The 23,455-nt window shown below is 42.3% G+C and overlaps 1 protein-coding gene across 6 annotated transcripts in view; it reads right to left on the bottom strand.

Moving 5' to 3' along the window:
• Window positions 1-23,455, bottom strand: part of C2CD5 (C2 calcium dependent domain containing 5) — a 915,439-nt gene that overhangs the window by 278,988 nt on the left and 612,996 nt on the right. For all 6 annotated transcript variants that reach the window (XM_086920391.1, XM_086920370.1, XM_086920386.1 and 3 more), the window contains 2 exons: window positions 13,524-13,613; window positions 5,583-5,670 (listed from right to left, as the gene is read on the bottom strand). In XM_086920391.1, coding sequence (XP_086776517.1) covers window positions 5,583-5,670; window positions 13,524-13,613 — 178 coding nt within the window. The remainder of the gene's footprint in view (window positions 1-5,582; window positions 5,671-13,523; window positions 13,614-23,455) is intronic.

Below are 23,455 nucleotides of genomic sequence, written 5' to 3'. Positions count from 1 at the left end.
TTCCTATGCGTATTTTTCGCTTCTGTATTTTTTCTTTTCATAAAATAGCTGAAATGAGAATAATTTCATGGTGATGTTTTCTTGTACTGTGTTAGAAATAGGGGTCTCTAGTTAGCAGAGGTAGGTACCTTTGCCAAAGTAGGGACCCTTCTTCCTAGTCAGGGTAAGGGGGATACACTTCTAAAATAACCCCTGCTCACCCCCTTGGTACCTTGGCACGAGCAGACAGGCTTATCTCAGAGGCAGTGTGTAAAGCATTTTTGCACACATTCAGTAACACAGTGAAAACACTACAAATGGACACCACACCAGTTTAGAAAAATAAGTAATTTTTATCTAAACCAAACAAGACTAGAACGACAAAAATCCACCATACATTAATACAAATATGACCTTCAAAAGGTAGAAACAGTTCTGTTCAAAGCCAATTGCAGTTGCAACACTTTTCACACGAAGTACCTTGAATGCATCACGCACACAAACAAAAAGGGTCGCAGGGAAGGTGATGCGTCGGTTCCTTAAACAAGGGGAAGGTGATGCGTTGGTTCCTTGCTCCAGGGGAGATGATGCGTCTGTTCCTTACTGCTGCACAGTGGAGGCGATTCATCGGTTCCTGTGGAGAGGTGATGCATCGGTTTTCTTACTGCGTGGGGAGGACCTGGCCCCTCGATGCAATGCGTAATGATTTTAGGACGATGCGATGGTTCGTGCAGGCACACATCAGGGCCTGCGTCGGAATCAGAGCAGTGATCTTGGCCTTCATAGATTGGTACACTCAATGTGACGTGCAGCGATTTCTTGAGCCACGGGCAGGTGTTGGGTCAAGTTTTTCGGCGATGCGTCCGACAGAAAGGAACAACCTCCAGAGGCACAGAACAGGAGGAGACACCTCCTGGCATGTCAGAACTCCCATCAAAGACGTTCATGGGAATTGGGGGTAAAGTCTTTGTATTCCTGAGACTTCCAAAACAGGAGACAAGCTCTACGTCAAGCCCTTGGAGATCTTCCTTAAGCAGGAGACACAGCACACAGCAACGTTCTTGGCAGAAACACCCCTGCAGGCCAACCCCAGACAGCACACTGCAAAAGGGGCAGTACTTCTCCTCAGTTTCTTCAGCTCTTCTTCTTGGCAAAGGTTCCTCTTGAATTCCCGAAATGGTCTACAGTACAGGAGTGTAGGCCCCACTCTTTATAGCACAAAATCCTTGTTTCTCTGGAAGCTCTATGCCCAGCCAAAACCAGTTCTGTCCTCTATGGTGCAGCTTCCTGGCAGGAGGTGGAGACAGCATGGTCCCGGGAAGACCGGGCCCATTCCGGTGCAAAATAAATCTCCTCCCCTACTCTGAAAGCAGCCCAGGCCTATTCAGCCCATCTCAGACTCACCCTGGAAAGGCAGGACACACCTCAACCCTCTGTCTGACCAGAATGCACATCCCCAGTCACTTGAAAGCCAGACAGTCAATACACAAACCTAGCAGAGGCACACAGCATTGCTAAGCAAGAAAATACCTACTTTCGAAAATTGGTATTTTCAAACACAGGATGTAAAAAGCATTCTTACTAAAAGATGCATCTTTACATCCAGAGTTCAGGCATACTAAACTTTATCTTCCTATCTTTTCCTAATAGGAAGTTATATTTATAAGACGTTATAAATCGACTCCCATTCTCTCCCATGGGACAGATAGCCAGGGGTACTTTGGGCCTACCTTAGGGGTGACTCATATGTAAGAAAAGGGAAGGTTAGGGCCCCAGGTCGACATCGCAGTACCAAACTGCGCACAGACACTGCAGTGGCAGGCTTGAGTTACATTTACAAGCTGCTTATGTGGGTGGCACAATCAGTGCTGCAGGCCCACCAGCAGCATTTGATGTACAATCCTGGGGCACACACAGTGTACTGTACTAGGGACTGACTAGTAAATCAAATATGCCAATCATGGAATCACCAGTCCATAACAACAATTTACAGTGGGAGCATTTGCACTTTGGCAATGAACAGCAGTGGCAAAGTGCCCAAAGCAAAACCGAAGTCCAACAGACAGTAAAAACACAGGAAGCAGATTTAAGCTAGTTCAATAGTGAACTATATTTTGTTTATGGCTAATTGTCTTCTTATTATTATCTGTGGTAATTGGCTTTATTTTTATACATTATTCATGCAGATTTAAATTCAAATTAGTTTTGCATTCAGTAAGAATGTTTAATTTTGAATAAACCTTCTTATAATTTCACTAAGGTTCTAAAATATTTCTTATGTTGCAGGTTAAGCGGTAGCAATGAAATATACTGCATATTGTCATCCTCTGTGCTTTGCCTTCAAAATAATTTCTCAGAAAAAATATCTTATCTGGGTAGGATAGTGAGTGCTAGGGCAGATGTGTTGTTTATCCACTTTGAGTCTACTCCGAGTAGGTTTGTTTTTTGTCCCGCACTTGTTGGCAGAATCAATGCAATTTTGCTCAGTTCTTGTTTATTACATCAATTGTTATAGCAGCCAGGATTTCCTTGGCATGTCATTTCATCAAAAATTTCTTTTAAGGGTTGAATAATTTACTAACTTATTCTATCTATAGTCATCCTCTCCCCTGCACATTCATGTACATCTGACTAAAGGTGCACTTCAGCTCTCCTTTCTCATAGCTCTGCCTAGGTCATGGTTTAGACCTTCAAGGGCTAATCAGAACTCTGATTTAACAAAGCTGTGTCCAGAATTTGGTCCTTACGGGTTTTATACAATTTGAGCATGCACATCATTTTGCAGCATCAAACCCTAAACAATGGCTCTTTTTAAAGAGAAGGAGGCCATGTCCTGGACAGGAACCCAGAAAAGTATTTGAATAATGGAGTAAACTCAAAATTCGACAATGCATTGTTTTTTGTTCTATTGTTCCAATTCAATTATAATAAAATGCAATACAACTAAGCATTGTGAACCATAAATAGCTGATCATTTCATTTAAAGAAATATAATATATGTAAATAAATATTATATGTAAAAGATCATCATATCTGGATAAAACTCGTTGCATTGCTTAGAAAAGTAAGACAACCCAATAAAAGCAAGAATGAAAGAGAAAAAGAAAAAGTAGAGAATAGGAAGCAGGAAGATAAAGAAAGCAAGAGAAGAGAGGACGAGCGATAGATGAGGACAGCTGCTTCATTGAGGGAGACAAGTTACCAGATCTTCCTGGGCTAATAAAGGTATTACGTTGGTCAAAGATCTCTATGATTGCAATCATGATCCTATTACCTTTTCCTCTTTAGCTAGACAATATTAATCTTAATAGTATGGATTGTTATTCCTTTCTGAAATTAAAGGTTGCCCTTTCTAAAATACCCCTTTGTCTCGGTCAGGTCATACTGCCTCAAGAATATATACGTTTTTATCCGCTCCATTGCCTTCGCAGTCTACAATCACACAGAATAAATGGTCTCATCATTTTGAACAAGACATTTTTAAACATATTTCACAAGAGACCTGGCAGTTGATTGGGAAGTTTTCTCTAAGGAATAACATTTCTCCTTCTCTTATTCTATCCAATTTTTTTACATTGAATCTTCTGCATTGGACCCCTGCTCGTTTGCATAAATTGAAGCTTAGAGATAATGATCTTTGTTGGAATTGCAATTTGGTCTCCGGCACTCATCAACACATGTTTTTTGAATGCTCACTGCTACATCCCCTTTGGGAGTTGGTTCAGAAACACTTATCACTAATCTTTGGTATTGAAATTGAGCTCTCATTACAAATAATCTTATTGGGTCCATGGGCTGCACCAACTTCTTTACCCCTAGACGACACAGATATGCAACTGTTGGATCTCCTTATATCAACAGTGCATTGTTAAAGCGAAAGGGGGCATAATATGTGGTGTGGCTATTTAGTTGGGCAGAAGCAATACATCACATGAGTCCAATAAGGCTGCAACATGTTTAGTATTAATTGAGTTCCAAGTTTTGATCCAATTCCCAGTTGTGTTTGTGGCTGAAAACTGCAGCTCAGGAAATGGCTGCATCCTGCTTCTGAATCAGGGCTCATTTAGGACAGTGTCATATTTGCTGGTACCAAAATAGTAGTGCTGTAGTAGTAATAAAAGCTTTTGCTGCCGGTGTCCCAGGGGAGCTGCTGTGCCAGGATATGCTCCTTCAAAAGGCGGCAGAAGAGAAAGAAAAGGGGATGATCTAGTGCGGTGGCGGTACAGACATCAACAGAGCTTTCAATAATAACCCTGAGAGATATGTAATTTGATTACTACCATACCCGGAAGCGACTTGTCCAAGCCCACCTGCCTCAAGTTTCTACACAACGTAGATGGAGCCCAAGGCCCAAGCAGGTTGTCGAGTTCACTCAGTTTACCGCATGCCCCCTACGTTTTTAGGAGAGGAAATGAGCAGCACACTTTACTTAGTGTGCTTAATGAGGACATGTTTTTTAAAGGGCAAATTTTCTTTAAAACCTACTTTATGTTATTGCCGCATTCAGCTTTTCAAAACGCTAAAGGAATGCAGAGGACAAATTTGGGCATTTTCTATTTATTTAAGCATAATGTCCTTCACAAGAAAACTGCAATTAGGGGGACTGAGCAGGTAATGCCTTTGACAATGCTTAAGGATAAAGGTAGACCAATTGCCAATGTTTGTTTACATGGACGTCAATTTTCCAGAATGCTAGGGGTAGAAGAAGGGGCACAACACACCATTTGTTTCCCATATTGAAATCACATAATTAACCTCTTAGCACGCCCTCGTTGCTTTAATAGCCTCCTGCAAGCTGCTGAAGACTAGTGTAAGGGGTGTAAACTCATTTTGCAAATTGGGCACGTAAAGCCCAGTTTAATTTTTGCACTTTGACCTGTCATGACTTCCTAAGAATATATGACACCCCTGGTGCTCCCTAATGCATTTTCCTACATTGCACGAAGTGCACAAGTTGGGAGACCGGGGTACCAGCCGCAAAAACCGTTATGAACTGGAGCAGCTTCTATTTTCTCACCAGGTTTGGAATAAGCTAAACTCTGGGCAATGCATGCAGACGGTGTTCTCTGTTGAGAAAGAATGTACCTCCAAGGAAGAGAGGATCAAATCCCATCCGGGACTCACAAGAGGACACATGTTATCATTGTGATCCATACTGTGGACACGTAAATGATATATGATTAAGGTAAATATATGTCAGAAATATTATGCACCTTAAATATAAGGCAGTTGTTGTGAAGTTACTACGATGTGTACGAGATGAAATGACTTTATAGTAGAAAGCATGGAACAAATACAGGAGTTTAAAAAACAAAATATAAGAAATCTGTTAAGCTAGGTGTCTTTTCAAATGTAAATGTTTTGACTATTATACGCTATTACAAAATTGGCAATATGCAACACATATTTTGGCTTGGGTATTGTTTTGGCTCAATTAGTGGAACCACCAGTGTTCCAGAAAGTAGTTTCATTCAACAAATGTTCGATTAAAGACATTAAAATATTGAAAATAATTTCTATGGAAAGTAGTCATTTTCATTGACATGTAAGTAATGTAATTTTAAAAATACACCTCCCACCTATTCACTCCCATAACCCATTACCTCGCTGCATTAATTTGTCTGTGTTACTTTTATTCGTCTGTAATTCCTGCTGTTTGTCAAAGGTTATTGCAACTGCTGTCACTGTAACCTGCAAAAAGAAACTCAGAATTAGGCTATCTGTTTCACAGATACTTGCTATTGCTAACATTGTTTTAATTGCTACACCACATATAAAAAAAGCAATGGCAACAGCAACAATTCTTGGTCTGGCTGAGCTACTGGCTTTGGCAATGGTTTTTTCCGACCCCGCTGGTAATCTTGAAATGTATTTATATAAAGCAAAGTTCATTCAATGATGACTGTAAATGAACGTACATCCGTCATGACGCATGTGTCTGTAGTGACGCCAAATAGACGTGAGTAGCCCAGCACCACCAAGCAGCTGAAAGGCCCTCATTAAAAAATCAAATATTGGAGGTAAGAGTAAAACAATTGTAAACCTAACTCCTTTAATGTTTACAACAGATGAGGAAGAAATTTTACATCTAGGTTTGTCGTTTGCTCCACAATGCAATTTTAATTACCCAGCGACTAGATGTGACATATACAAGGCAGTGAGGAAATTAAAACTACGCAAATTCTTCGCGTCCAAAACCAAACAGAAAGAGAGAATAACAACAGCTACTAATGTTGAACAGGGAGATACATTGAGCCAAGGAACTCGAACCATAATGGAACTATGGGAAACAGAGGGAGTTGGGTATGATGACAATACACAGGATATAAACAGAATGGGTGATGTAGATGATATTGGAAACAGGATAATGACAACTACACCTTCAAACCCCCATCTAACTTCACCCCAGTTCTCCCGAGAGACTCCATTGATATATTCCATGAGAATGTGGTGAGTGACTTGAAGGAACTCAAAAGTAATATGCCTAAATGGAAATACAACAGGCTAACACAAGGATACAAAGCACTGATTGCCCGCCTAGCTAAGGACAAAAACATCATAGTTAGAGGAAGTGATAAGGGGGGCAATATAGTGCTAATGACGAAAATGGATTATGACAGAGAAGCTTATTCTCAAATTAATGATAGAGAATGTTACGAATGCATCCAAACTCAAACAGTAACTTCAATCAAAGTGGAATATCATCAAAAATTAACTGGCTGGAAAACTGCCAAATTGATCAGTGGGGATGAATTTAAATACCTAAAAGTGAACAATCCGGTTCTACCTATCATATATTTCATCCCCAAAATACATAAAGACCCTCTAAAACCCCCTGGCAGACCGATCATCTCGGCCAGAGGGAGGTTGTTGGAACGAACTTCAATCTATATAGACTACTTTTTGCAGGGCTATTTACAGAATCTAAGATCATATATACGTGATACCAGTGATTTTTTTATGAAGATGAAAGTAATTGACTGGAAACAAGGAGATTGGCTTATGGCTTTGGATGTGACATCGCTATATACCAGTATTACACATACACAGGGTCTGGAAGCGGTAATACATTTATTGTCTAGAAGAACTGAGGAATGTGATGCGCATAATTCCATGTTGTTGGATATGTTGAATTTCTGTTTAACAAACAATATCTTTATGTTCAATAATTTGATTTATCGTCAGGTACAGGGTGTGGCAATGGGGGCCAGCTTCTCCCCAAGCTTCGCATGTCTGCACATGGGGGCTTGGGAGGAGCTGGTCCTCATAACCACATACCTGGAGGAAATGGAGAACAACATTGTTGTCTGGTTTCGTTTCATTGACGATTTGTTTATTGTTTGGAGGGGCAGTGAGGAGTCAGCGCAAAAATTTATTGCAAACATCAACAACAATGAATTAAATCTTAGATTCACTGCTACCCTCAGTCAAAACACTGTAACCTTTTTGGACACTGAGGTGTATGTAAAAAATGATAGTCTACATACCAGGATATATCGGAAAAAAACGGCAGGGAATAGTAGTTTACACGCTGCCAGTGCACACCCTAGGCACCTCATAGCCAGCATCCCCTATGGGGAAATGCTAAGAATGAAAAGAGGATGCAGTGACCCTGTTGAACTGAAAAGAGCCCAAAGTGAGAGTAAGAAAAGATTTCTCGAGAGGGGATACCCAACTAATATGATTGACAAAGCCATCGCCAAATCAAATATGTTCTCTAGGGATGAACTGCTAGAGGGTAATCTCCTAGACAGAAATGTAGAGGATAAAGCCAAAAAAGACAAGATTGATTTTAGAATCATAACGGGATTCAGTAGACAATCTAAGGACAACTATAAGATTGTCAATAAATATTGGCCTTTGGTAATTAAAGACCCTATCATAGGTGAGGAATTACCTAAAAGGGTATCCCTAACATACAGCAGGGCTCCATCCCTTAAAGATCAAATAGTGGACACCAACCCTGAACCTGTCAAAAAGAGCAATTGGTGGCAATCGAACAAAGGCTTTTACAAATGCAAGACATGCAAGGCGTGCACCCATGGTGTTAAAACCAAAACATACAAAGATGGATTTAGCGATGTCGAACATCCAATATCGCAGGTATTAACTTGTAAAACCGAATATGCGGTGTACATCTTGCAATGTCCTTGTTCATTGAAATACGTTGGTAGTACTAAACTCCCGGTACACCAACGAATCGTGCAACATCTAAGAGCCATATCTCATGGGGATAACACCTACCCAGTTGCCCGCCACTATCGTGAAGTACATCAAAGTAACAACAAATCACTCACGTACTTTGTGATAGACAGTATTAACACCAATAGACGGGGTGGTGACAGAGAATCAAAGTTGAGAAAACTTGAAACAAAATACATTCTCCTACTAAACACTAAGGCTCCGACAGGATTAAACATTACTGAGGATATGTATACATGTCTACTTTAATTTGATTTGATTTAATCTGTTCCAATTGACTGATATAAATTGAGATGATATATGGACCTGAGTTACAACTATAACATCCATGAGACCATTGGTAGGTCCCGGCCGGGATACAGTATGGTCTTAAACCCAAATGGGTGTTAGTTAACTTCTTTTGATTTGAAGTTTTGAGAACCGAGTAGCGGCTGCTAGCTGATTAGAAAAAGAAATAGGAATTTCATGTGTTTGTTTACAAGTTAGTACAAATCTAGCATAAAGGTCCTTATTCCTTGGAAGCTGATTCTTAAAATACTGACTAGTATTGTTATTGGACGATATTATACTTTGCACTATTTAACTTTATATGGACTAGGATGATATAATGGGCTATGGACTGATTTGGAAATGGTAGAATAACAGGACATTATATTGAGTTTGCACATATGATGAATTGAAGTTGAACAAGCCTCCTTGAGGAAAACCTTACTAGTAAGGAAGATATTTGTTTACATTTTTGCGAAAGTTTGCACAATTTGCTATGATATGTATTATTAAGGATAATCATAATGGCGCTTTTTTGCACAATTGCAAGAATTTGCACAATATGCATATGCACTTTAGCAGAAGCACTTTACATTGGATATAACAATAGGTTTCCATGTAAATATGTAAATATTTACTCAAGGAGGGTAAAAGAACTGCTAATATAATTTTATAGGTATCTAACAATTATTAACAAACTCATGATGAATATGTGTTTTAGATGACAAGGTATTTAACCATTATCTCTCAATTTCCAGCACATAATTGTAAAGCAATTTTTATAACAATATGTGAAAGAAAACGTATTGAATGTCATGCCTTTATGAACTTGCAATACTTGTTTGGGCAATTATCCATATAGTATAAGCATTTCTTCTATGTCCATTTTTAAAACAAGCATGTGACCCACTTTTTACAACTGACGCTGTGCCTTTAAAAGAACGGCTCACTAAGTTGGACACTGTCATGTGAACAAGGCTCCTTGGAGCCAAAACGTCATGCGATGTGCTTGCACTGATTAAATAACCTTTTTGCACGAACCTGGACCGTGTATGCGTCAATCTGTGGTGAGAGGGGGACCCCTGACCTATGGAGACAGAGCGCTGTTCTACGGATATATATATATATATATATATATATATATATATATATATATATATAGTATATATATATGCTATACAAGAAACAGGGGACGGGGTGGGCAGGGAGCACTGGTGAGCTGGGACAGTGGCAATGAAGACGGCGCGGGAAAAACGAGAGGAAAGCGCAAGCACATACAGGTTTCCAATGGCGTGCTGAAAATAAAATTTAAAAAAAACTGATTCCACTCAAGTAAGCAGTAAACATATACAACTTATTAGATCAGAACCCTGTGCGAATGAAATGCACCTGAGCAGGACAAAACAAAAATAGGTAGGAAAACCATTAAATGAAGAGCAACTAAGATATATACTAAAACCATCCAGCCATGAGCAAGGAGCCGACTCAAAGCCCGCTCCAAATATGCTGGAAATAACAGGTCTGTTTACAGACAGCTAAAGTCTGTAGAAACCTAAAAAGTTAGGCCTCCAATATTGCTGTATGCATTGGTGGGATGTGCCACCCAGGACAGACTCTTCATGTTCATTTTGATGGAAGAACTACTACCTATAGAGACAGTGACAGGAAGCCCAAGTAAAAAGCTTCCCCTCCCTGGTCTGTCACTCTCTTGCTGCGACTACCTGCTTGGGTTCACTGAGTAAGGCATCTTTGTGCCGCTCGAGACGCATGGAGTCTCTCAGACTTTAGGGAAAAAAACTGTTATAATCTTACCCCAGGTAAATTTGTCTGCTGTACTCTTGGACACTGCTTATTATACAACTAATACAGCCCTGCACTGGGTGGCAGATTTGCCTGCCGAAGTGCAGGAAATTACATTGCTAGTGATGCCAACTCAACCTGAGACGGTCCTTCTGCCCAGCTTCCCTCTGCTGCCTTTGGTTTTGTGCCTCAACTCGTTCTCAGCTCATTTTTCCGTTTTTTCTCTGCTCGCTCTTGCCCTCTATTTTTACTCTTTCTGCTCCTTCTGTCAGTTATTTTGCATCTTTCTGCTTGTTTCTAACCTTTATTTTGTCTATTTCTGCTCGTTGCTGTCCTTTATTCTGCCTCATCTTGTTTTTGACCTTTATTCTGCCTCTTTCTGACCTTTATTCTGCCTCTTTCTGCTAGTCTCTTACCTGCATTTGGTCTCTTTCCGCTCGTTTTTGTCCTTTAATTCTATCTCTCTGCTCGTTTTTGACCTTTTTCCGCCTCTTTCTGTCATTTATTCAGCCTTTCTGCTCATCTCTCACCTGCATTTTGCCTCTTTCTGCTCGTTTCTCACCTGTACTTTGCCTCTTTCTGCTCGTTTCTGACCTTTATTCTGCCTCTTTCTGTTCGTTTCTGACCTTTAGTCTGATGACTCATCCACAGCGCCCAGATAATTCCTAGGGGGTGCTGCACTATACAAATGCTAATTGATTGTTGTGGATAGTGGTGCCTGCTTAGTTCCTTTTGTTTTGTGCTCCCCTCTGAAAGCTTGATTTGATCTCCCAACTCTCCACCATAAAACTACAAGGAATTCCTTTCTGTAGTGTAGTTTGGGTTAATTTTCTGCAGCCCACTCCAACTCATGCGTACTTCTTCCCCTTTTCACCTCAGTCTAGTACACCCACTTTGCAGTGCTCGGGAAAGTTGTGCTCAGGAAGTGGAGATATAGATGAGTGTCTCCAGTGTGAGGGGAATGCACAGTTCAGGTCTGCTACAAACTATGTAAAATGTCTATCCTGACCCTTGTAATGGAAAGGCTCGGAAGCACCAAGTTAGGCAGACAATCGTAGGTCAGCAACACTTCTTCCTTGGAGCAAGACGCCCTTAGCTGAGAAAGGACTCATCACCTCAGCCAAGCCCACTCAGAGCTGTCCCAGGCTTTTCCAGCCGCCAGGGTTATGACTTTTCAATTCAAGCTACCTAGGTTGTCTGCATTTCATAGTCATCTGAAACAAAGAGCGCTACAGCAATTCTGCAACACACAACTCCCACACAAAGAGTTCAAAGTAATAGCACCGGGATGTTTCAGCAGCCATAATGGGACTGTTATAAAGGGCATTTTACTTGTCTCACATGGGCAACATGGGAGGGGGGTGGGGGGGGTATGTCAGAAGCCCCTGTCTATGCAACTGGCTTACCGTGGTGTATGTTTCACATCAGAACTAATAATGTGTAGCTTATGTGTTTCTTATTAGTGCTGAATTGTACTTAAAAAACAAAATGGGGTCCTAGCCTGTCAGTCCAATCAAAGGGTAACATTCCTCACCCAAGACCCCAAACAGTTTTTCTGTCCTCATTCTACCCACCCAAAAGGGCCAAAAAGGTTTCTAGGTGCTAGGAATAGGAGTTCAAAAAAATAATGAAAGTGGGGAGAGGACAAACCGTTCTGACATGCCCTTCACCCCTAGAGGGCAACTATAACTAAGCCCATCTGGAGTGGGCAGATTGGGGCTATACCCCTACTCTGCATATCCAAGTGAGTAGAAAGGCCACTAGACGCTGCTGCTTGTGCCCCTTTACTGCTGCACAATATTACAGACACGGGTGCAGAGGCAAACAACCTGTTGGGAGGAACACTGATTGTAGAACACTTAGAGGAGGAACACAGGGTACTCCCTGGGGAGGGTGGTAAGCTGGACCACGATATTCCCCTTGTCAAAGGAAGACTGGTCTGCCTCCAGTGAAAAAAAGGAGGTATGGTTGCAACTCATTATCCTATTCTTTCTCTGATGATCTCTCGTCAGTGAAGGCGCAAAGTTTGCTCTAGTACTGACACTTTCTTTTTTTCTGTTTTCTACGGCATACTGTTGAAGTCTACACCAGGTGCGCTTAAATAAGGGTGTGACGCCACCCAGACAGTGCACCTGATGTCTAATTAAACCCAGATTTTTTTTTTATTTGGAATTAATCCGTCCTGGAATCGGGCAACAACCCCCACTCCTTGAGCCCAAACAATTTTCCTTACACCCTTTACCCCCCAACCTCCCTACAGGGGCTTTGAGTCCAAATATTACAGTCATCCCCATGGCAAGTGAAATGTAATGTGGATACTTTTGGGTGCGGTTTTGACATGTGGCTTGGCAGATATTGAGTAAACTCCCACTCTACCGCCTCATTGTCAGAAATACTGTCCAGCGCGCCCAGGTTGGGGACTGATGCCAAGATGATCCCACACCCGACTCAATACTTTTCTCATTTTTCTCCTGGGTAGTCTGTGGGCTTTGATCCTCACCCAGCCCCCAGTGAGCATATTGGGGTGTTTACCCCTCATTCTCCCATTCCGTGAAGGGGGGAGGCTCTGAAAGGAAAGATAATTAGTGTTTATGAATTTTATTGAAGCTCTCATGATGCAGAAAACATCTTTGAGAGATAAAGGTGAACCCAGAGCACAGACCTCTAGATGCAGAGTTGCAGAAAGTAAAGATAATCTATAAACAGATATTTAAAGTTTAAATACCTCATCTTATTAGAATCAGATACCAGCGTCTAGCTTAGATAAATGGGGGAAGGATGAAGGTGCGTTTAAAAAGCGGGATTGCAGGGAAGCTCTTAAGTGTCCAAGAGAAACAGTGATCATGACTACATTGAAATGACATCCTACTGTATTCAACAGAACGGTTATTTACTTCAAAATTGGCTCAGAAGTGGTTCACTATTTTACATCACACAGGAATGCCAAATGAAGCTAAAAATACCCATGTAATGGATAATGGGGGAACTTTGCAGCTAAATAATAAGATGTAGGGCCACTTGCTTGGGTTAACGGAGTCTTTCAAGGTTCATATTATGAAATGCCCTGGCCAGTATTTCACTTGCTTGTGAGTTATTGCAAATGGCTGCAACAGTAATTTGTCCCATTGGTGTGGTGTTTATATTGTAATAAAACTCAAAACAGAACTATTCTAAAAAACCCACATTTACCCACCGAACTAAAATGTAGACTTTCAAAAATACGACTGAAAAGAAACAGCTGTCCTCAATATTGAAAGCATGGATTATTTTATTACCTGAATTGATTCATCCTCTGGAAGAGCCACTGTAAAATTGACATGACAGAGGCAGCAGGGAATCATCGATCGCAGCTTGAAATACAGACTCTGTTAAAAATATTGAACATGTGTTTATTGAAAATGTATAGCATACAGAATACCTAATGGTTTAAATATTTATAGTCTTCACAGGGAACACAGAGGAATAATTAAACTACAGCATCTGGACATATTCTCACCTAAAAACAGAGGAGAATGACAAATATAAATTTTAAGGGATGGTTCTGGATTTACTGACAATAATGAAATCCAAATAAGTTTTATATTTCATTTGAAGTCCTTCTACTTAAGATTACCATACAAGGCAACTTTGTATACACAGTCGCACACATTTAAGTCTAAAGTATTTCAGAATTGTTGCTTCAACGTTTCAGAAATACTGAGAGGCAGCATTACAACTTTGATTACACATTATAACTGCCCATTTTACCTCCGGCAACGTTTATCACACATTGAAAAGTTGATGTTAACCCCCTCTTATCAAAAATCAAAATGCCTCCACTTCAATTTATGTCCAACACAGAATTTACATCGATACAATTACAGAGAAAGAGAAGCATTTGGATTCTCAACAGATCAGATGTTAACCAATATGCGCCATTAAACCAATGCTTACATCATCTGTCACAGGCCACCTTTCAATGGAAGTGGGTGTGTGAGAGTGAACTGGCGGTTTTCGCCATTGTTTCAATATTTGTTTTAAGGATACGCAGTGACACAGAAGTGCTACTCAAAAGACTGACATCTCTTGGTTACCCCTTTAGCGGACATCAAGCTATCATAGAATTTAGAGGTGAGTAACTAAAACTGGCTAAAATAAAATCTGGATGTAATGATTGCGCTCCTCTACCAATATACCAGTTTTACCAACCACAACCAAGCAGACTTAGTGACCACTCGGCAAAGAAGCTGGTTTGACAGGAATGCAAGACAGACTGTCTCTCCCTACAGGGTAAAGAGCCAGTTCTTTAAGGTTTTCCTGAAGGGAGAGTGCATTTTAATACAAGTCAGATGATGAGGAAGCGAGTACCAGAGCTTTGCAGCCGCAACCAGGAAAGCTCTCCCTCCCCATCTTTTCTTCCGAACTTTTGGCATAGTAACCAAGTTGTAATGAGCTGAACAAAGATTTCTCCCAGGCATATCCAATGAAACATAGCCTTAATTCCCTCTCCCTCCGAGCTAACATGATAGAGGGCCTTACGTACAATGCAGGGCACCTGGAACATTATGCGCTTTTTTTATTGGGAACCAGTGCAGGCCATGTAGACTCTTGGACACAGACTGCCGTTTCGGATTAACCAGGGTGAGCCTTGCCAGCGCATTCTGCACTAGTTGCAGTTTGGCTTGAGTGTTATTGTTGGTCTCTAGGTACAGCGCATTACAATAGTCAATCTAGAGGAGACCAACGGCAAGGCTACTTGTTTCAGTGCCCGAAGGGGAATGAATGAAAATATTTTCTTCAACATTCTCATGATTCAGAAACAGGTTGTAGTGGTGCGCTTAACCTGCCGGTGCAGGAAAAGCTCACTGCCCCAAGATTCTTGGGTATGTCTGTTTGAGCTGGTAGGATACCCAGCATATTCGGCCACCAATTATTGTTCCACATAGAGGCTTGTGTTCAGAAGATCATCACGTCTGTCTTCTCACCATTAAGCTTTAGTTAATTTTTTTCATCCACCCAGCTACTGTTGTTGTCATACAGCTGTTAAAGTTGGCTGAGGTAGCGTACATGTCTTTAGCAATCGACACAATTATCTCGGTGTCGTCAGCATATCTCTCTGCTTGCAGCCCAAAAGCATGTATAAAACGATTCAGAAAAGGGGGTGGTGATGGACAGAGTATCTGAATTAAGCAGAACACTCCTACCCAGTCAACAGATCAGGGCTAGATCCATCACCGTTTTTTAGGTCACTGCACCATCCCAGCTCAGAACCTGGCTACATGCAAATTAGTCTGTCCCTTGCCCAGTGCATCATGGGAACAGGGCAGACCAAACTACCAAGCCAATTCTTTTACTGGAAAGGAAACAAGCTTCCGGGGACCGGTTTCTGGTTTGGTCTGCCCTGTTCCCATGATGCACTGGGCCAGGGACAGACTAATTTGCATGTAGCCAGCTTCTGAGCTGGGATGGTGCAGTGAGCTAAAAAACGGTGATGGATCAAGCCCTGATCTGTTGACTGGGTTGGAGTATTCTGCTTAATTCAGATACTCTGTCCATCACCACCCCCTTTTCTGAATCGTTTTGTCCACCATAAGCGTGGAAGGGTATGCTCAGATGTGAGTCCCTTGCTCACTGCACCATCAGGAATCAAGCAAGCCAGGCCGAAGACGGCTGCAATGCCAGAAACCGGTCCCCGGAAGCTTGTTTCCTTTCCAGTAAAAGAATTGGCTTGGTAGTTTGGTCTGCCCTGTTCCCATGATGCACTGGGCCAGGGACAGACTAATTTGCATGTAGCCAGGTTCTGAGCTGGGATGGTGCAGTGAGCTAAAAAACGGTGATGGATCAAGCCCTGATCTGTTGACTGGGTAGGAGTGTTCTGCTTAATTCAAATACTCTGTCCATCACCACCCCCTTTTCTGAATCCAAAAGCATGTATAAGCCTGGCCAGTGGGGATATGTAAAGATTAAATACCATGGGGCTCACAGGTGAGTCCTGCAGGGAGAAAGGGTCTGATAGTAACTGATTCACATACACCCTTTCAGATCCATCCTCAAGAAATGGTGACAGCAGTTTCAGAGCCATATCTGTGATACCCAGTTCCCATAAGTGTTCGATCGGCAGGGATGGGGAGATGGTAAGGAAAGCTGTGGACTGATCCAACTAGGGTCAGCACCGCTGCCTGTCCTGCATCCACTAAGTATCTGATACTGTCCCATAGCAGATAACAGCGCTGTTTCAGTTCCATGATTTTTCAGGAACTCAAACTGTGAAACGTCCAACAGACTGTTCTTCCACTTCACCCATCAAGTGGCTGTTAATATGTTTCTCCAAGATCTTGGCTGGGACAGGAATCAGAGAAATAGGACAATAGTTCTTAAGGTCATTGGGCTCAAGATTGGGCTCTTGAGAAGTGGCTTTACTATTGCTTCCTTCCAGAGCCGAGGGTAGCACCCTGAGATGATGGCTTTGTTCATCATCGCTGATAACGGTTGAGCTACCCCATCAGCCACCATTTGCAAACTTTTTGGTGCACATAGCTCATGGGGAGAACCTGATTTGGTATTGAGAAGGTGTAGTTCAACAAACTCCAGTTCAAGTCAATGAATTTTCCTTGACACCTATAGATTTTAGGGAGTCTGGCAGCAGCTCTAAACTTGAAGACAGGGTGTCATCGGCTTCTGTTTTAGAGGCTTCTAACTATAAATATTTGAGATTTTAAGTTGAAAAAACTCTGCTGGCTGGTTACATGGCTTAAATAAGCCTACAATTTCTGACAAAGCTGGAGGTGTGGATAGCTACTGAATGATTTGAAAGAGTTCTTTTGAGGAGTTAGTTGCCTCAATTATGTTAGTGCAGTAGATGCCTTTTTCTTCTCTGAGAGCTAATTTATAGTGTCTGATCGCAATCTTATATGCGGACCTTCCTGCACCTCATAATGTTTCCTCTCTGGAGGGTGACTGGTGGCTGCTAGCTGGCCTGAGAAGCCTTAGTCTTTTTGTAAAACAGGGGGCCATGGGCAGTTTTCCCCTGGCATTGACTTCCCGTGTAAGTGCTACCTTATCAGCTGCCGCACACAGCCAGGCTGAGAAGTCCTCCGCCCCTTAACCACATCCTCCTGGACAATAAAGAGCTTGCTTCCAAGAGCGATGGTAAAGGATTCTACTGATACCCCCTTCCTGTCCCTCCTGGGGATCTTAATATTAGCGAGCGTATCAAGGTGAATGCAAAGTAGACTGCACTATTGTCCAACCAGCTGAGGGAAAGCACTTTCTGAAAAGACAGCCAAGGGTCAGAAACCCTTAAGCTTGGCTCTGTACGGATTATTACTGCAACGCTCCTTAGGTGCCTCTGGAAATTGCTATTCCTTGTTTCTTTGCACTTTGTTCGCTATTGTTATAACTAGAAGAAAAGAAAGGCGAATGCAGTGCTATTTACCCTCTAAAGAACCTTCAATGGCAAAGGCCTCCAATTACTGGCAAAAGATTTACATTTATAATGATCTACACTCACTTGATTATTCTTTCACAGAGAGTGACAGGGTGCCAGGGGTCTCAGCCTTAGAACATATAACTGTTGTAAAGAAGCTATGAGCAATCATTTCACCTCTATGTTGATGTTTACAATTTCACATCTTCAAATAGTTGAGAGCATGGCACTTTGGGGCAGATGTATCAAGCCTTTTTGTGTTCGCAAACGGCCATATTCGCAGACTCTGCCCGTTTGCAAACGCAAAAAATGCTTTTACGATATAGCAAACCCAATTTTGCGATTTGGTAACCTTTCACCGAATCGCAAAATGGGTTTGCGATTCGATATTGGGAATTGCATCGGTGTGTATGAATGTTTTGTGACCGTAAATGCGGTCGCAAAACATTTGCATTTTACCACCTACTTCAAGTAGGTGGTAACCCATTTGCAAATGGGAAAGGGTCCACAAAGGACAACTTCCGCCTTTGTGAATGTTAGTAATATCATTTTAAGAGCAGTCAGTGGTCCCACAGACCATCCTGCACAAATATACAGTAACATGAAATACACTTATTCTATATATTTTATTTGACACTGCTTTTAGCACTGAAGAAATAGTTACCTTCGGTAACAGCTTATCTGGTAAAGGCTAACTAGCCACAGTTTTCTTTAACTTAAAATTATCGCCAGGCATCAGACTGGATCAGGATATTTTTTGTGAGCAGTACCCCCTGCATGCTGGTAGGTGGCATTGTTCTGCTACGCATGGCTTTGCACACGCCAGAAGTGATGTGTACTGTGCCTATGTAGGTACCACCCCAGGGTGCTGACAGTTTCTTTTTGCAACTTTCCACACCAGAAGCACAGAGCAACGAAGAACACTGACAATTGTGTGGGGAACCAGGGCCCTCAAAAGGGAAACAGCCCTTAATACTAAAATCAGTTCGCAGAGCAGTGAGGATGGGTGGGTTGGTAAGGAATATGAGGCTAGCTAGAGTTTCTACCAGATAAGCCATTTCCAAAGGTAAGTAACTTGTTCATCTGACTTCTAGTTTCAGATTCCTTTCCTTAGAATAGATACCCAATCAATACCTACTTGGACGGGAGTCTGCGAACATGATTGAAACCAGAAATTCCTGCAGGACTGAACATGCAACGTGCCCATCCCAACGGACCTTACTGTCCAGGCAGTATTTGGTGAACGTGTGAAGCAAGGCCCACGTTGCTGCCTGGCAGACGTCCAGGACTGGAACTCCACATGCTAACGCAGAGGTCGCAGCATTAGCTCTGGTAGAATAAGCTTACAAGCCCTACAGGGGTGGCTTCTTATCCAATGCATAGCAGATCTTAATGCAGAGTATGATGCATCAGGAGATGGATGAACAATTGGATGAGTGCACAGCTTGTGTTTCCGTATTTACTTATAGTATTTGGGTGCTCCGTGGGTGGCGGCCAACGTCCCTGGGTGCCTGATTAACAGATTCAGTGGTGTATCCCTAATGAAACATTATGGATATCCCCTTGGGCACTCCTTGTTTTCCTCCCTTACAATCAGAGGATTCCACTCGTTTTTATTCCTTAGTGAAGAAATTTATTATTTGATATTTTTAGATGATTTACTTTTATTATGCTCAACTTGTAAATATTTCAAAAAGATTTTCTCATCATTTCAACATCAGTGGCAATGATTCATTTACATTCCAATGCATTTCGGGCGTGCCGAATCGCCCTTCATCAGGGAATCCATACTATAAAAAAATCAAATAATAACAATGATTACATTAATGTTCCAGAGATTTATCTGCAAGTTTGTTCAAAACCTATGTGATATCTAGTGCTTTATTAGATGTCCCACAGTTATTACCCTTGACTTGTTCATAGATCTATCCCTTAATACGCTAACATCTACATTCACTTACGTGCCACTGTACTTTACTGTTGCGTCATAATCTGAAAAACAAAAAGGTCCAGAACCCGTATAAGCAATACATTCTCTCACGGCTCTTCTCTCATAACTAGGATTCTAGAACCTTGTTATAGTTATATAAGTAATGAGTAACAATCTGCGATAGGGGTTCGAATCTTCAGCTCTTATTAGTTTTTGTGGTAGTTTTTAGTTCATTAGTTTTTTCATTTATGGACAATATGTAGGCGGATTGTTACTCATTACTTTACTTTTTTGGATAAATGATGAACAAAGAATTAGCGGTAGACTTACGCGGCAGATTTAACAGTAGTAATTCGTTTCGCCCTATCATCACGTGAGCGGAACTATAACAAATAGGAAAGAGGTTTGTTAGTAACCACGACAACCGTCCGTTATGGAGGTGTAGAGAACGCTGATTGAAACGCCAAGAACACGCGAAACAGGTTAGTCACCGCAAACTTTAACTGAACAACCGCCCAGGTTCTAGAATCCTAGTTATGAGAGAAGAGCCGTGAGAGAATGTATTGCTTATACGGGTTCTGGACCTTTTTGTTTTTCAGATTATGACGCAACAGTAAAGTACAGTGGCACGTAAGTGAATGTAGATGTTAGCGTATTAAGGGATAGATCTATGAACAAGTCAAGGGTAATAACTGTGGGACATCTAATAAAGCACTAGATATCACATAGGTTTTGAACAAACTTACAGATAAATCTCTGGAACATTAATGTAATCATTGTTATTATTTGATTTTTTTTAGTATGGATTCCCTGATGAAGGGCGATTCGGCACGCCCGAAATGCATTGGAATGTAAATGAATCATTGCCACTGATGTTGAAATGATGAGAAAATCTTTTTGAAATATTTACAAGTTGAGCATAATGAAAGTAAATCATCTAAAAATATCAAATAAAAATTTTTATTCAGTAAGGAATAAAAACGAATGGAATCCTCTGATTGTAAGGGAGGAAAACAAGGAGTGCCCAAGGGGATATCCATAATGTTTCATTAGGGATACACCACTGCATCAGGAGATGGCTCATTTATGCACCGCCTTCCCTTTCATGGCCCGACATATCCCACACAGAGTGGATTATCCACCTGGAACGTTTTTGTGTGGTCAAGGTAGAAAGAAAACACACTTTCTTGGTCCAGCCGGTGGAGACTCTTCTCTTCTTTAGAGTTTGAGGCCGAGGATAAAAGGTAGGCAAAGTGATGGACTGGCCTTCGTAGAATGGTGTGACTACCTTCGGCAAGTTGGACGCTAGAGTCCGAAGGACCAGCTTGTCTGGAAAGAAAGACACATATGGAGGCTGAGATGACAGCGCCTGCAGTTCACAAACCCAACGGGCAAATGCAATTACCACCAGAAAGGCCATCTTGATGGTGAGAAGCCTAAGAGGGCAGGTATGAAGCGGCTCAAAGGGAGCACACATCAGAAAAGTAAGAACCAAATTAAGACCCCATTGAGGCATAAAGAATAGAATTGATGGAAAAAGACTGGAGACCTTTAAGGAACCTATTTACCATGGGGGACTTGAAGAAGGAAGGTTGATCTGGCAGCTGCAGGAAGGCAGAGATGACAAATAAGTAACCTTTAACATGCCCAATGCAGAGACCTGCTGGGAAAAGAGTAAGGATACACAACAATACCTGGGAAAGGGGGACAGATAAGGTCAACCTGTTTGTCTGTGCACCATGCCAAAAACGGGTGCCAATGGGCGGCACATACAGTCCTGTTGGAGTGAGAGGGAAGAGCTAACATGGCCAGGTGGACGTGATCCACACCGGCTCCGAAGACCCTTACCGAACTGAGAGCGCTCCCATAGCGATGGTGTCCTACAAAATACCTGCATTAATCCAGAGCGATGGAGGGAGGCAGCAGAGCCATCAGCGCTGCTGAAGGGCTGCCGCAGCAGTGACAACTGCCGTGAAGCAGGCTGCAGACTGGAGCCTTACGCGAAGTCAAGATGGCGGCGGCGAGGACGTAGATGAGAAGTCTATTGCGGGAGTGTTATTGAGGGCCCACTGACTCGGCTGGAGGAACGGCCGAGCACTGAAGTGCCCTGGGGAGGCAAGACGCGGCACTGGAGGTGAGCCTGGTGGTGGGCCGCCACACGGCGATAATGCGCATGGGAGATGGCGGGAACCACGAGCGCTCCGGAGGACCCACAGGCCACGAAAAGTCCTGTCTGTTCCTCCTGAAGCATTTGAGAGTGGCGAGGGGTGGAGGATTGAGCCCCAGGGAGTCCTGGTTGACACCCCCCCCCCACACAATTAGAATTGCTGACACCGGGATTTTTATTCAACGGTGCCCTTGAGTGAGTTAAGGTAATCTGCCTGACCCTGAAATGGAGTCTGTTTGATGGCTGCCTAATGGCATAGTGGGGCTCAGTGAGGCTGCACAGCAGCATGTCTATGTGACCGGGAGGGAGACAAACGGAAACCCTACTCTGCAAAAATGCAAGTAAGGGCGGCGATGCAGTAACCAACTAGTGATAACACCTTGCCTGACCCCAAGATGGTGTCTGGAAAACATTCTAAGACAGAGTGAAGACCCTGAGCTTCTGTTAAGAGTCCCTGCATCATGCTGAAAAAGAAGGTGACATCAAATGACAATGACATTATTGGCGCGATCCTTGGGCTGAGTGATCACACTGCCGCCTCGTGAACTTGAGATTAATACCGTTCCCTAGCCAAACAACCCTCTTCCCAACCTCCCCCATATATTTTCCACCTAGCGACTCCCTCAGCCTCTGCAGGCACAGGTGGAATGTCCTGGATGCCGGTCCCCCGGGAGACATTATTTGTAGTAGTTTCGAATAGCCACCCCCTTTCCAAAATAAACAAAATGCTACCGGTCACTCCTACCTCACCTAACCCTAACGCACATAACCATCTGAAACCACACGGCCTGAACTCCTTCTACATCACTTTCCCCCAACCTCTCACCTAAAACAAAAAAGATCTTCAACCACAGACTGATCAGACATCATCCAGAAATACTATTCGCGGACATGTACCACTGCTCCCCTAAAGGGCAGTGGAAAATGGATCTAATTTTCCACACGGATAGACTGAAAAACTGGATCAAAACCCTCAGAACACATCTCCTGGTAAGAAAACAAGTTACTTACCTGTAACTTTGGTTCCCCAGTATTGGTAACTTTCATAGATTCCCATGCTTTGTATCATTCCCCGTTGTCGGACTCTGAGTCTCGGTAATAAAAAATATCATAGTAGTAGGTACAAAAGAGAAAGGAAAGGCCTAGGCCTCATCCCCTTTTGTAACATATCAGCCTCTTTTTGTAAAAGAGACCAAACTCTAGGCATCAGCCAATCAGAATAGCCTCACCCTTAGAACCTTCCTGAAGGAAACTCAGAGCCTCAGATTTTCGTAGCCGTAGTGTGCTAGACACCATAGTTGCTGAAGGCTGAGCTTTCCCCGGGGAGGTGGGTGGGCGCATGGGAATCTATGAAAGTTACCAATACTGGGGAACCAAAGTTACAGGTAAGTAACTTGTTTTCTTGCCCCAGTATTGGAACTTTCATAGATTCCCATGCTTTGTATCAGAATAGCAAGCAGTAAACACTATAAACACATTTTCTAAAAGTATATCATAACATTAGCAAGAAATTACAAAATGTGTTACCCACGGAAGGTGGGATAGAAAGGAAAGCTCACCAATCACTTGAAGAGGTTTCTCAGGACAGCCTGGCCCACAGCCGCGTCATCCTGCTGTAATGACTCTAAGCAATAATGCTTAGTAAACGTATGCACGCTGCTCCAGGTAGCAGCCCTGCAGATGTCTTTGATATGCACCCCCGCAA

The sequence above is a fragment of the Lissotriton vulgaris genome, chromosome 1_1 (genome assembly GCF_964263255.1).
Source record: "Lissotriton vulgaris chromosome 1_1, aLisVul1.2, whole genome shotgun sequence".
NCBI lineage: Eukaryota > Metazoa > Chordata > Amphibia > Caudata > Salamandridae > Lissotriton > Lissotriton vulgaris.
Note: the sequence above shows the minus strand (reverse complement) of the source record. Positions and strands in the feature narration are given on the sequence as shown.